This window comes from Myotis davidii, unplaced genomic scaffold (genome assembly GCF_000327345.1).
Source record: "Myotis davidii unplaced genomic scaffold, ASM32734v1 scaffold319, whole genome shotgun sequence".
Taxonomy (NCBI): domain Eukaryota; kingdom Metazoa; phylum Chordata; class Mammalia; order Chiroptera; family Vespertilionidae; genus Myotis; species Myotis davidii.
The window spans coordinates 1,191,334-1,207,531 of NW_006290675.1; the positions used below are offsets into that span (position 1 = coordinate 1,191,334).

Consider the following 16,198-nt stretch of genomic DNA (forward strand, 5'->3'; position numbering starts at 1 on the left):
GCGGGGACAGGGGGGTGTTTCTGAAAGGAAGTTTAAGATTCCCGTAGCCAAGTGAGGATCATAATTTAATGCAGAGTGCATTCAGGGTGCAGCCATGGTGAGCACATCATCTTGTCTCCATCTCATCTTTATTCTAATGCCAAGTCCTAGACTGAGAGAAGTGAGAAAATGGGAACTCAGCCATTTCAATGCTCCCAGATATTTGAACAGAATTATTGCATGGCGGTGTTGGGAGGCCCTTGGGGATGAGATAGATTGGGCCTTGCCTTTTCCAGCAAGAGAGAATTGATTTCATTTCATAATTAGTGTGTATGAATCTGCAATAAATTATTAACTATTTAGGCTTTAACTCAGATAATTAGGGAATGGGACTGATCAACCCAGACCAATTTTGGCATTATTAAACAGCTTCTGTTTGCCTGTTGCTCTCCATGGAATAAAATGAGATCTAAACATCTTTTTTTCTCTTCCCAAGCACTTAAAGATGCTTTGCCTCAGACTTTTATTTCCGTCCTCTTACCTCTGCCTGGCTTCACCTACACTGTAGGATCATCTTCTGCAGAGAGCCCGTATCACCAGCTACTTGCTCATGCTTTTGAGGCCCTGTTTCTGAAAGTCTGGTGTGCAAACTCTTTATCAAAGTCAAGGCAGTGGGGGTGAGGTTGAGGAAGTTGGGGTCTCTGCATTTAAAACTGGAATTTCAGAGTGTACCTCGTACCTAAGAAATGTATTTAAAAAGAATCCAAGGTAATTCTTGTGCAAGCTGAAATTTGAGGGCAGCCACTCTGGTAGCTCGGAAGACTCCAGAGCTCATGATATTCAGTGACTAGATTTGTATTCACCAAACTTTACATACCCTAGGTGTTTTGAATGAATTTTAATACTCTTTTTTTTTTTTTTTTTTTTTTTTTTATGATAGTAAAGTTGGATACCTTCGCCTTTACCTTCCACCTCCTCCCAGGAACCCACTTAGATTTCATTGAGCTAGAAAAGATTTTACGAATTTCAAGTGATTATTTAACAGGCTATTCATGTGAACTAGTTGGAGATAATGTAATGGGGCCTTAATGCCAGTAGGAATGTTTTTGTACTCGTCAGGTGGAAAAGTATACAAAAATTGAAACTTGCTTCCCATTCTATAATTTGGAATAAATAGAGCAGATTATTTCAAACTGTCATCCACTGTTTTGTGGGTAATGTAGCAGGAGAATGAAAGTATTATATTACCAGATGTTTCATAGTAGTTACTTTAATAAGATGAAATTGATGAAAAGTAAAGGAAGAAACATACCTTTAGTTTGAAAGGGACCTAGCATACTACCAAATTCAGATGTGGATAAATGAAGATGGAAGTACATTATAGAGGGATTTTAGATATCAGTAGACTCTTTGTGAGAGATTGTCTACTACACTGACTGGCAGTGCAGTGTGATCAGGTTAAGAGGTTAAGAAGACCTTGGACATGCATAGGAATGAAATGGCAAACTTACTTAAATGGCAGAAATAAAATAATATGTTTTACCTACTCATTCACATCCTAAGAATTTTTATGTCAAGAGCCATAAGCCCTGACCCGTGTGGCTTGGTTGGTTGGGCGTTGTCCCATGTACCGAAAGGTTGCTGGTTCTATTCCTGGTCAGGGCTCATGCCTGAGTTGTGGGCTTGACCCATGGTAGCGGGTGTGCAGGAGACAGCTAATTGATATTACACTCTCACATCGATGTTCCTCTCTTCTCCCTTCTTCACTCTCTAAAAATTAATAAACTATTCTTTTTTTTTAAAGAGTTCTATAAAACTCATTAAAGTTAACAGCCAAACAAATAACATGCTGCGAGGAGTGGCTAGGCAAATAATTATATTAGCTAATCTAATTAGTGCAAATTGTCTCTGTTATAATTTGGATTTAAATATATGTAATAGCAACAAAAATGTGATAGGCATATCTCCATTACTAAAACATTATATTACCAGCAAATATTTAGCGCAGTTCATAGTCAGTTGATAGAGGAATTTATGTGTATTTAGCATAGGGCCTTTGTGTTATCTGATTCTGGTTATGTGCTTGAAGATTAAATATAACTTCAAAATTCTATTACAAATAATAGGAAGTTGGAGTAATTTATTATGGAAATAACAATTATGTGTAAATATAATTAACAAAGTAATGTCAGAGTAATTTATTGTGGACATAACTGTCATTTTATAAATTTAATTATTTTATCTACTAACATGGGTAATTCCTGTGTCTCAAGAACTCTGTAATTAGAATTTTTCAGTTCAAAATAGGTGGTTGTGATTAGTAATGTTTTAAAAGTATCGAATTTAGTATCTTAAGATTAAAGTTCCTACTTATAAACTTTTCCAAGTAGAAACTAATTTTTTCTCATTAGTAAGATAGATTCATGAATATATCGAGCTGATTTCCTGACATAACAAATTTTAAAAGATAGTATGAATACCTTTTTTTTTCTAATATCTTTCTTCTGGTATGATTTACATGCCATAAGATTCACCAAAATCTACAATTTAGTGATTTTTAGTAGATTTTCAAAATTGTGCACCATCACACGATCCAGTTTTAAAATATTTCCATCATCCCAAAGGGCTTTCTCATACCCATCTGCAGATCTCCAGTTCCAAGCAACCATTAATCTTTCTCTCTCTATAGATTTGCCTTTACATTTTATGTAAATGAAATTATATATAATTTGGTCTCAGTTCTTAAACTTAGTGTAATGTTTTTGAGGCTCATCCATGTGGTAGCATGTGTCACTAGTTTAGTTTACTTCCTTGCTGAGTAATAAATTATTGTTTGGATAGACCACGTTTTATTTACCCATTCATCAGATGATGGGCGTGTGGATAGTTTCCACATTTGGGCTATGATGAATAATGCTAACATGAGCATTTGTGTACAAGTCTTGTGTAGAGAGATATTTATTTTCATTTATGTTGGGTAGATATGTGGAAATGGAATTGCTAGGTCATATTGTAAATTTTTGTTTAATATTTTACAAAGCTGCCAAATTCTTCTCCAAAGTACTATACCATTTTAAATTCCCATCAGCAATGTGTTAGGATGACAGTTTCTCCTATTATAGCTATTCTTGTGATTGGGCAGTGGTAGCTTGTGGTTTCAATTTGCATTATTCTAGTTACTAATTATCTTGAGCATCTTTTCATGTGCCATTTCATAGCCACTGATATATCACCTTTGGTGAAATGTCTACTCAAATCTTTTGGCTGTTTCAAATTAGGTTTTTTGTTTTTTTTGTTTTCATACTGTGGAGTTTTTAGAGTTCTCTATATATTCTGGATGTAAATCTGTTATCAGACATATATGGCTTACTAATGTTTTCTTCCAGTCTATGGGTTTCTACTCGTTTTCTTAACGGTGTCTTCTAAAGCCAATTAAAAACACACACACACTGAAAATAATCCAGTTTATCAATTTTTTCTTTTACTGAATGTGTTTTTGGTGTTGTATCCAAGAACTTTGTGTCTTAATTCAAAGTCAGATGTTCTCTTATGTTTTCTTCCATAATTTGATTTTTACATTCAGGTCTATGATTAATTTGTAGTTACTTTTTGTGTATGGTGTGAGAGAAGAGTCTAAATTAATCCCTTTGCATATATGTATCCAGTTTTTTCTCAGCACCATTTGTTGAAAAGATCATCCTGTCCTCATGAAATGCCGTACATAGAACTTTTGTCAGAAGGTAATTAACCATAAATGTAAATTTACTTTTAAACTATTAATAGTGTTCTTTTGATCTGCCTATACATCCTTAAGTCAATACCGTACTGTCTTGATTTATGTAGCTTTATAATATGCTTTAAATGCAGGAAATTTAAGTTCTTCAACTTTGATTTCCTTTTTGAAACTGTTTTAGCTCTTCTGGATCCTTTGCATTTCTATGTAAACTTTAGATTGTCAATATCTCCAAAGAGTCTGCAGGGCCTTTAATAAGGATTGTGTTTAAAGATTAATTTTGGAAGAGTTTTTTAGCTTCCTGGAAATAATGATCACTAGGCAATCATTAAGGGATATTTATGAGTACCCCATTGATTAAAATGAACAAAATTAGCTACTGTAGCTCATATTCTAATGTTTACAATGGACTAGACTTAAAATTCATAAAGGATTTATAAAAACAAGTAATAGAAGTTATTCATTTGATGGTATACAAATAAGGTATACAGAAATAGGAAGTTATACAATTAGTAGTGTCTTTGCAGGATTAGGGCATGAATTCAGGTATAAGTTCAGTATTGTTTCATATATCCCACTGCTGTGAAAAAGACCAAATTTGTTAGGGTAAAGGTTCAAATCAAGTAAACAAATATATACAAAAAAACTAACAGCATCTAACTCAACCTTGGCAGGAAGTAGATTTTAGTTGTAAACAGTCAGAGTTATTCTGAAAATATAGACCTGTATCCACATTGTGTGTTCACTCAAATAGAACCAAGAATTCCTTTATTAAAAGTCAAAGCAATATGTTCTCTGATAATCTGAGTTTAGGCTATAGGAATCATGACTGAAAAAACATTAAGGAAATAAAGGCCCTTAGTTAATCAGTTAGGTATCTATATACAAAAGCCCAAGTGACCATTATGACCAGACGACTGGCCAGTAGCTATGACGAGCAATAACCACCAGGGGCAGACGCTCAATGCATGAGCTGCCCCCTGATGGTCAGTGTGTTCCCACAGCCAACCTCCCAGGGCCAGCCAACCTCCGGCAGTCCCCTCCTGCCCCCCTCGGTTAGCCGGGTTCAATCGGCCTCAGTTGCCAGCCAGGCCGAGGGACCCCACCCATGCAGGAATTCGTGCATTGGGCCTCTAGTTAATTTAATAATGATGTAAAGGAGCCTAGTAAAGGATAGAAATACTGTATTTAGTTAATTATAATAGATAATTTTTCACATTTTAGCAGCTCTTACAGAGGGCTATTTCATAACACAGTATCTTAGAATTGATGGATTTTGATATGAAAGCAATGTGGACCTGGTGTCATTTTTAGGAAGTGAATATTTATGAAGACCTAGTTGTAACAGTTGTCCTGGAAAACATGGCTTAGGAAGGAATAGGGAATGATACCTGAATGGTTTTATTTAAATTTTTGGTTTCGAATAATGTATGGAGATATACACAGGAAAGCTTTATAGCTTTTTTTTTTTAATTTGTAAAATTGATATCAGAGAGAAAGGAGAGGGAGAGATGAAACATCAATGATGAGAGAGAATCATTGATTGGCTGCCTCCTGCATGCTCCACACTGGAGATCGAGCCCGCAACCTGGGCATGTGCCCTGATCGGGAATCCAACCCTGACCTCCTGGTTCATGGGTTGATGCTCAACCACTGAGCCACATTGGCTGGGCTATAGCTTTTTTTAAAAATGTGCTTAAAAATCTACTGCTTAAGTTGTCTCTAGGTCAGGATTAAACCATTTTTATCCATGTAAATCTTATAGTAAATCTGAACTTCAAGGGGTAAAATGATGACTCAATAATTTTATTAGGAGGGATGTTTTGGATCAGTCAGAGGAAAATGGACAGGACATACATACAAATGTCACTTGAAAGTTGAGACCACATCTTAATTGGTAATATGGTACACTAAAGACATATATTTGATTAGTATTTAATTCCCATGATTATTTATTTTGCATTTTCAGATTCTATAGTTCTTGCTCCTTGTCAGGCCCCAAGAGTTGACATAATCTGTATGAATTGACACAACCTTCCTATGAAGGAGGTAGTATCATGAGGCGGTCAGTGGGTGGAAAGATAAAAGAGAAGTGAATTCACTGATGTATATTTAGAGTATGTTTTAAGCTTAAGAATATGGAAACCTCTTATTCCTGTTTGAAATGCCTTTGGAATAACATACTAAAGCACCCTTGGGGACAGCCTAACAGTGCACATTAATATGGTTTAAAAGGTCTCCAAAGCCTTTGCCTATAGTTAGCTCAGTTGTAGTATTTTAGTAAGTGTTCTAATAACTTGGCTGCTCTTGCCCTTGGCCATGGAATCGCCACAAATGCACAGTGTCCAATTTTGGGGTGTTTGGTCACTTGGTCTTACGTGTTCCGAACCTATTAATAACTCACCATAGGCTTGTAAGAGACTGCATCAGACTGTATATTACAACTGCATAATCAACGGTATACTTAGTCTTTCTCGCATTTCTTTCCATTACCTTTCCCTCTAGAAGACACACATTCAGTCCTGTGTTCAGTGCTTCTAGATTCTCTTATTTTGGTAATTCTGAAATGGATTTCAATTAATTAGTCTTGGAGAGTTAAAAAATAATACAAGGGGAAGAGAAAACAGTGGAGGAACTCTGTAATAATATAAATAGTTATCACCATGATAATGACATAGTTTTTAAAATACCTTACAGTTTATAACCTGCACTTACAAAATCTTTGGTTATAGTACGTGTACACATTTTTAGAAAGTAAGTGACTTCCTCAAACATTTGTTTACATCTTTAAAAACTTATGTGTAAATCTAGTTTTTTTGAATGGAATTATGTTTTAAGGGCACTATAAGATCTATTTATGTAAGGGAAACCTATGGTAATTTTTTTTTGTAAATAAGTAATAACCCCTAATTTAGTATCACTTTCTTAGTACAAATTAGTTTGGAAATGCCTTATGTTTTACCTTTTAATAATTTAGGATACTTTTTTATACATTTTAAAGTATTCAGAAACTTTACATATGAAAAATAAGAATAGTTTTCTATGCCGTGGTGGTGGTAAGTAGTAAATTATGAAAAACTGCAAGGAATAGAAAAGGCGATAGAGTCTTCCACTAATCATATTTACAGGGGCAGGAAGTAAGTGCTACCTCCACCTTTTTCTTTATCCAATCAGTGTCTAAATGTACCATAGTTTGTTTATTTTTAATCTACTCACCTACTGATGGACACTTGACTGCTTTCATGTCTTGGCTGTTGTAAATAATGCCGCAGTGAACATAAAGGTGCATATATTGTTTTGAATCAATTTTTTGGGTCTCTTTGGATATATTCTCAGAAGTGGGGTTGCTGGGTCATAAGGCAGTTCCATTTTTAATTAAAAAAAATATATATATTATTGATTTCAGAGAGAAAGGGAGAGTGAGAGAGCAACACATCAGTGATGAGAGGGAATCATCTGATCAGCTGCCTCCTGCACACCCCCTACTGGGGATCGAGCCCACAACCAGGGCCTGTGCCCTTGACTGGAATCGAACCTGGGACCCTTCAGTCCTCAGGTTGCCGCTCTATCCATCGAGCCAAACCGGCTAGGGCAATTTTTAATTTTTTAGTGCTTTCAACATTGGCTGCACCAACCAACAGTGAATGATGGTTTCCTTTTCTCCACATCCTTGCCAACACTTGTTGTTTGATGCTTTATTGATGCTAGCCACTCTGACAGGTGTGAGGTGATATCTCGTGCTTTTAATTTGCATTTCTCTGATGATTAATGATGTTGAGCACCTTTTCATGTGTTTGTTTGCCATCTGTATGTCCTCTTTGGAGAAGTGTCTATTCAGGGTCTCTGCCCATTTTTAAACTAGATTGTTTGTTTTTTTTGGTATTGTGTTATATAAGTTCTTTATAAAATTTGGACTTAACCCCTTTCAGATGTGTCATTGGCAAATACGTTCTCCCATTCGGGGGGTTGTCTTTTCATTTTGTTGATAGTTTCCTTTGCTGTGCATAAACTTTTTAATTTAATGTAGTCCCATTTTTCTTTTTTGTTTCCCTTGCCTGAGGCAATATATCAGAAAAAATATTGCTATGAGAGATGTCTGAGAGTTTACTGCCTATGTTTTCTTCTAGGATTTTTATGGTTTCGAGTCTAACATTTAAATCTTTAATCCACTTTGTGTTTATTCTTGTGTTTGTTGTTAGAAGATGGTCTGGTTTCATTTTTTTGCACATTTATCTGTCCAGTTTTCTCAACACTATTTATTGAGTGGCGTATCTTTAGCCCATTGTATATTTTTGCCTCCTTTGTCAAATATTAATGGACCATAAAAGTGTGGGTTTATTTCTGTGCTCTCTGTCTGTTCCATTGATCCATATGTCTCAGGGCTTAAATAGAAAGTTGATAAAAATAACAGCGCATTTCAATTATAAAATATAAACTTACAGTTTTAAAGTTATAAATATATTAATAAATTTGTTTAAAAACTCACTATAGTAAGTCAATAGAAGTGTTTTTATTAATTTTATGGATTTTGAGGTCTTTAAAATTTAATACAAGTGTTTCATAACAAATATATATGTGTAGTTTATAATAACATTAGGATAGGTCTGGCTCACTATCTTGCATAGTGTCTGATCACATTTCTTTTTAAAAAATATGTTTTTATTGATTTTAGAGAGAGGGGAAGGGAGAAGGAGAAAGAGAAAAAAAGAAACATTAACATGAGAAATATCCATTGGTTGCCTCTTGCACGCGCCCTACTGGGGATTGAGCCTGCAACCTGGGCATGTGCCCTGACTGGCAATCGAATTGGTGACCTTTTGGTGCATGGGATGACACTCAACCAACTGAGCCATACTGGCCAGGGCGTGATCATATTTCTATTTATAGATCACAATATACTGTATATACATACAATATATTAGCATATACACTGAGTGGCCAAATTATTATGACCACCTGATGTTTGTAGGCAAATTAGCTATAATTTCACACTGAAGTTGCTTGAGGGCCAGACCATTATAAATAGGGAAGCAGGTTGTTTACCACGACAGTAGAAGTGATTTTTTTTGAAGATAAGGGTAAACAATGCGATTTAACAGCCTTTGAACGTGAGATATGTATATATACAGTATATGATAATTAATGTATCTGGATTTTAATGTGTTGTTTTTTCTTTTTTATATATGTAAGATAATGAATACATTGATCTTTTTTCCTGACACTTGAACTGAATTCCAAATAGCGTAATATTTTCTAGATGAACTTTTCTCAGTTTGAAATAATTAATCACAGTTTGTTGAAGTAATTAATTTCAGTTTGTCACCAGTAATGGTCTGTGTCCTTTCTAATTAAGAGACTAATTCAGGAAAACATGTGAGGCAGTTGACTCTGGCACATAATTAATTAGTGAGAACTGTCATTTATATGTATTCTTTTGGGCAGCTGTTAAATTCAACCTGAAGGGATTGATACCCATATATGGTTTTGAGGTCTACATGTTGGATAAGGTGAATAAATAATCACAGATAAAATATAAGACCAAAAAGAAAGCATAAGGCAATGTATTATGTATGTGGTATAATTTTTAGGTCTTTGGTTTTACTTATTTTCTGTCAAAAACCCTATTAATAGTCATAGCCAAGGAAAGACACCAGCCTTTTAAGTTGAAGTGAAAATCTAGAATAGAATTATCTAGTGATCAAGTACTTAGGCCTATGTCCGGTACAGCACAGGAATGGCTTAATTTCTAGAGAGTTTTATTAGTTATATAAAATACTTTCATGTTTATCATTTCATTTAATGGGCAGGGAAACTGTTATGGGTAAGATAGGAAAGGCTTGCTTTAATTTTACTCTTAATGTTGCCTTTGTCCTAATCTTTACACAGACACTCACTCTTTTTTATCTGACAAGCATCAGCGCACCTCCTTAGGTTGAAAAGTGAACCAAATTTGGTATGAGTGTTCCTTTACAGGAAAGAGTTGTATTTAAGGAATTAATCCAAAGTAGAAAAGATAATCTAAAATGTCACAATGCCTCACTAGTCTTTGAAGACTAGGCTTTTAACATTACCATTGAGCCTGTTTAACTTTGTTTCATAGTTTTGGTTTACTACACAAGTCAGTAGATAGTAATTCTGATGTCATCATCATAAAGGCAACATTTCTCGAGTGCCCATTACGAAAAGTAAAGTTTGTGGCTCTTCTCATCTTAAAGAGATGAACACAAGGAACAGTATAGAAAACAGGAAAAAGGAAAAGTAATGTTGCAGAAGTCAAAGCAAACAGTGCCCACTGAAGGAAAGGGTTACTTAGAGATTCTGTTTCTTGTATTGTCCCTTGTGTTCATCGCTGATGTGGAACGTGTTAGTCTATGTGATCCTTTTGGTAACCAAGGCGATCTTATCTCAGGAGCATGTGGCAGGATGCTCAACTGAGTTATTAGGAAGAAGCTGATGTTGTTGAAAATCTTTTGGCCTGTTTGGCTCAGCGGATAGAGCGTCAGCCCGTGGACTGAAGGGTCCCAGATTTGATTCTGGTCAAGGGCATGTACTTCCCTGGCCCAGGCCCTGGTTGGGGCTCGTGCAGGAGGCAACCAATCTATGTGTTTCTCTCACATTGATATTTCTTTCTGTCTTTCCACCTCTCTTCCACTCTCTAAATATCAGTGGGAAAATATCCTAGGGTGAGGATTAAAAAAACAAAAACAACTTTTGGCCTAACAGGGCCACTTTGCTTTTCAGATGGGGCTGCAGGTCACTTAACCTTTCCTTTCTTAATTCCGAGATCTCAAATCTTTGGTTTTATCATTTCCGAGAATCTGATCAGGATCATTGGCTCTTAATTTTCTGGATGAATGAACAATTCAGTTGCAATTTCCTGAGATTGGTTGTTTTCATGTTTTCTAAGAAGCATATTTTGAATTATGGAAGTACTTCAGAAGCATCCATCTTTTGTAATTAGGACATGGGCACTCTTTTCAGAATTGTACTTAGTGTTTGTTTTGCACATTGTCGTTGATGAGAACTTTTTCCAGATTAAACTGCTTTTTTTCCTCAGGAGCCATGATCAACAGATCTTTCAGTGTTCCCACACTCACAGTGAGAAAAATCAGACCCCCAGAGGCAGTACTGCGTGCTCCAGGTCACCCAGATCCCGTCTGTGGAGCAGGCACTGAGTTTGGTCTTTCAGTGCCACAGCCTTTGCCTTTCCCTTATGCTTCGGGTTTCTTCTTGTTAGGCTGAATTGTATGGCGTTGTTAATATAGGAATATTTGACCTACAATAAAAAGCAATTTCATATGCTACTACAAAAACAAACAAACAAAACCACCCAAAACGAGCAAACAAAAACTCCATTTAAGAAAAGCTCATTTTGCAGGCTGGAAGAGGTTAATGGGGGAAAAAGATAAACTTCTTTAAGGGGAAAAAAAACCTTAGTCATTAATGTCTGAAAATGACGAGCCAGAGTACCAAGCTTTCTTTGAGAATACTCTTGGCTCCTTTAACTTAAAAGCATGGACTGAAGAGACAAAGTGTGTGGATTTGAATCCAATCTCCCCTCTTACTACCCTACTAGCTCTGTGACATTAGACACTTCACTTAACCTCTTAGTGCCTCCCTGTCTTCACTTTTTAAGATTCAGTAAGTTATTTTCATCAGTATCTGGCATTATTATAAGGACTATAACTGTGTGTGTTAAATAAACTGGAGATGAGAAAAAGAGATAGAATATGTTTTGGTCAATGCATTAAATAACTTTCTAAACCTTTCAAAATGCTATTTATTAGATAGTTTGAAATTAATTAAGTGAACGTAGAATATTAAATTAGGTTAACATAGTAGTAATTTACCCATGTGAAGTTTGTACATTCATTTAAATGTACAAATGGTTCAACTAGGTCTGAGAGTGAATGTATACAATGAATTACCCCTTGCTTTCAGGAAATGAGTGAAGTTTCCTCACAAACATTCTTTCCCCAATATTCCTTTCAAATTTTTAGTGCTGAAGTGCCACTCAGAAACAGCTCCAAAAGGACTCTGACACTTCCCCACTCAAGTACAGATCAGGGACTTAATTAATTTCACGTGGCCAAGGGACTAATGTGACTATAAAATGCACATCTACAGAAATGGTGGTTGATTTTCTTGTTTTCCTATAGCCTTCAGTTTCCTATACGGTCTTCAAAAATTTCAGAAGAATGGGACATAGAAAGGAGAAAAGAATGTGCATTGATAACCAGCTAGGGACTGAACTAAGTGCTTTACAGGGTAAGAATAAAGTCATAATCTATATATATATATAAGCTGAAGGGACCGAACGACCGGTCAACCGGTTGCTATGACACGCACAGACCACAGTGGGGCAGATGCTCAATGCAGAAGCTGCACCTTGGTGGTCAGTGCACTCCCACAAGTGGGAGCACCGCTCAACTGACTGACGGGCGCCAGACGCAGGGCTCTCGGCTGGCTGCTGCAGCCCAGAGCCCGCAGTGGTGTGGCAGTGAGCCTATTGAGAGATGGTGGCAGGCGCAGCAGGACTGGGATGAGCAGGAGCAGCAGGCAGGAGTGGCAAGTGGTGTTGGACTGCTGGTTTTGGCCCGATCCCTGCAGGCTATGCCGAGGGACCCCACTGGTGCACAAATCCGTGCACCAGGCCTCTAGTATTATATGAAAGGTGAATGAAGTGCTCTGATTCCTATGTTGCCTCTATCAAATCAAATACAAAATTAGTTAAAATACTTAATTTGAAGCTTGTGAAAGAGAAATACTGGCCAAATGGAATTGAAGTCTAGGTAGGTCGTGAGATTAGAGAGCCCCTAATTCTTCAAATAAAAATCCATGGATTCTGGGGCCAGATGTGTCATTTCTTTCGAGGTTACTGAGAGAATTTGCAGAGTGAACACTGAACCACTATTACTTGTCTTTTAAGAGCATGTATTTTATAAGCATCTCATTCATTTAGATCAATGGTTTTCAGCTGGTGTGCCTCAAGAATTTTTAAAACACACAATACCTGACTATTTAGTCAGAGACACTGACCTCTATCCCTTAGCTTGTCAAATAAAAAAAATGACAAAAGCCAATATGACAGTAGCCACCTGGTGTGAATGAATCAAAATTATACCTATTTTTGTCAGATCAGCAAAGAATATATTTTTGTGTATACCACAGAATTTAAGCAATACAGAAAGAAAAGAAATAATAAATGAAAACACTTTTCATCTTGTTATTCTACACCAGTCTTAATGTTTTACTTTTCTTACAGTCTCTTTGTTTCAGCTCATCCTATGTGATTAAGACATTTTTTGTTCAACATTCATGTCCATACTTTTTTATTAAATATATTTTTTTATTGATTTCAGAGAGGAAGGGAGAGAGAGATAGAAACATCAATGATGAGAGAGAATCACCAATCGGCTGCCTCCCCCACGCCCCCCACTGGGGACCAAGCCCGCAACACAGGCACATGCCCCTGACCAGAATTGAACCCAGGACCCCTCAGTCCACAGGCCGACACTCCCTCCACCAAGACAAACCAGCCAGGGCCATTTCCATACTTTAAAAGCAAAGAAAATCAACCTTCAGAATGACATTTATAAAGTAGAGAACTTCCAAGTAAAATGAAAACAGTGAAGAAGGACAGGGAACCCATTTCCTATTGGGAATGGTTACAGTAACTGAGCACGTACAGAGAGGCCGTGAGAATACAGTGGGGCCTTGACTTACGAGTGTCCTGACTAACGAGTTTTTCGAGATACGAGCTGTCTCTCGGCCGATTTTTGCTTTGAGTTGCGAGCTAAAATTCGGGTTACGAGCCCGCTTCAGATACCCCACCACTAGTTGGTGCAGTGAACGTCACAGTGAACGCCACAACATCAGCCCAGCATCACGTGTCTCACTGTCTCACTCGTTCACTTTAAGATTTGACATACGAGTAATTACGAGCTCCGTCACGGAACGAGTTGAACTCGTAAGTCAAGGCCTCACTGTATTTTGAAATGTGAAAAGATGCTTGGGATGCAGAATAAGGGCTCATGGTTTGAAGTAATGGTGAAGCACCTTTTGGACCTTTTATAGAAATGTTTGTGAGGATTACCACTGTCCAGTAGAGGCCTGGGTTGCTTCAGAGTGGTCGTCTCTCAAGTAGTGATTGAAATGCATAAACAGGATATTAAATATTTATGAGATGTTGTTGAACGATTTCTTCTCTGGGTAGAATTTGGAACAAACTGACGCCTAATTTCTTGTTCAGGTATGTTCCTGTTTATACATGTCTTTATAAAATGTGATGCATGGATATAATATTCCTGATGTGGTGTGGGATATGCAGAGTGCATTGGGTTTCCTGGTTTATACCAGATCATTTCAGCTCTTTAGGTATATGACCTCCCAGGCTAACCTCTAATAAATCAGTCTGAGATTACATTAGCTTTCTGAGCCTCTGTACTTACTGATGGGACATGTATGAAAGAGACTAAAGAAAGGTTGGGAGGAAAAAAGGTCAAGTGTGTTCTTTCAGCTCTCCCTAGTCATACATTTGTATTAGGGATCTTGTAGTTAAGAAACAGGCCATGTGAAAAAGAACTTTGTTGGTACACGATTTATTGCTACCTTTAAAGGGGAAAAACACCACTATAATTTATTGGATGTTACTTAATGCATTCAGAATGAGGGGCGGTAGGAGAGACTATATGAATTATCCAAGGGTCCTTAATGAAAAACAACAACACATTTGGCTGATGTGGGTGCAAACGGGAAAGAAGATAAAATCTGCAATAAGTAAACTTCTTAATTATTATAAAAGATACTTAAGATTGTTTTGAAATGACTGGTGTATTTCCTGCAGCTAGCACATTAGCTCACACATGGTTTGCACTCAGTAAGTATTGTCAAGTAAATGAATTGTATTTATTTGACCTTTAATTGAATCCGGAAAATGAGTTGCAGCAGATTTTCCATGTCTCTGAGTACCAGGGCCCTGGTCCTTGAGTAGTTTGCTCCACTAATCTTGTTTCCATGGTAAAGTGAATTTGCATCTGCTCTCTAGGGGTATGTAGGAGGTTGGCAGCATCTCTGCTAATTGTGAGGTCACCCGAAAGACCTGGCAGTGATGAATCCTTCCCCAAATTGCAGCTGTGCAGCTTTCTCAGTGGTCTCATTCAGTTCCACTTCAAGCACATAACTGGGCTGGAATTGCATGAGATAAGTGCCGCCAGTGCTCATCACCATGGTGAATGGCTCTGAGAAATCAGTGAGTAACTAACCCTTTAACAGAATATACTCGCTCATTAAGTGCTAAGGTGGGTGGCAAGTTTGGAAGCCCCCTTTAAAAATTAGTCAATAAGTTTAAAACGTAGTCAATAAGTTTAAATTCTCCTCATGTCTCCCCAAAATGCCAGAAAAGTAGGTAACATTGTTATGACTTTTGAGAGCCCTGGCTGATTAGCTCAGGGCAGTATTCCTTTGCTCAGGTTTTGCTGTTGAACTTCACAGAACCATGAGTTCATGTGTTTGTTCATCTTGCATAGGGCTACTGAAGTTTTAACTTGAGCAGCCTGGGTTAGACCAGGCAATAGCTTTTTTTCAGAAGGAAATGAATGAGAGCTTTTTCTTTAAAGCCACTTCTAGAAAGAGTTAATTCTAAGTTTTAAAAAAATCAACTATACAACCTCACCAGCCCTTCCTCCAGTCTCCTTAGCTGATTCCTTCCCTACTTCTCCATGTTAAGGTCCTCAGGGTTTGGTCTTAGATCCTTTTCTGTTCCTGCTCTACCATCTCTTTCTGGGTAGCATCACTTACCCCATGGATTGAAAAATGTTGGCAGCTCCCAAATGTAAGTCTCTAGCTCAAAACCCTCCACTAAACTCCATACCCCAAATATCGACTTGATTTCTCAACTTGGATGTTTCACATGATTTAAAACCTACTACGTTCCTATAAGACACTTTGATTCTCTGTCACTAAAATTTGTTTCATCCTCAGTGTCTGGCATTTATATCATTATCACAGACATCTACTTACCCTTCTTGAGTACTGAAGCTATAAACTCTGGAGTCATCCTAAGTCCTTACATTATTGTCCCTCCACGTTCCAACATCTAAACCATTAACAAATTGGAGTGGTTGCCCTCTAGTGTGTATGAGAATCCAAAATTAATCTCAGATGCGCTTAATGTTTCTATGCGTCTTTAGTTCAGCCACCCTGTGTTGCTTCCTTGGTCTAGCCACCATGATCTCACACTTGGCTATTATAACTAACTGGTCTCCCCGATTCTACTCTTATCACCCTATAATCTGTTTTCCAAAAAGAACAAGAATGACTTTCTTCAAAATTTGTATTAAATTAGGCCATCCACCGACAGTTGCTTCCTATTTTAGGTCAAATAAAATCTAAATGTCTTATGGTTTCAGAGTTCCGTATGAATCATGCCCTGCCAACCCCTCTGTTCTATTTTTGCTGCTATAATGATTGTCTACGATTCTTGCC

At 37.1% G+C, this 16,198-nt stretch overlaps 1 protein-coding gene across 1 annotated transcript in view; it reads left to right on the top strand.

Annotated features, from left to right (window-relative positions):
* ADAMTS19 (ADAM metallopeptidase with thrombospondin type 1 motif 19) overlaps positions 1–16,198 on the top strand; it is a 199,919-nt gene that overhangs the window by 3,513 nt on the left and 180,208 nt on the right. The window contains exons 2-4 of the mRNA XM_006763708.2: positions 476–620; positions 9,813–9,897; positions 11,872–11,980. Coding sequence (XP_006763771.2) covers positions 476–620; positions 9,813–9,897; positions 11,872–11,980 — 339 coding nt within the window. The remainder of the gene's footprint in view (positions 1–475; positions 621–9,812; positions 9,898–11,871; positions 11,981–16,198) is intronic.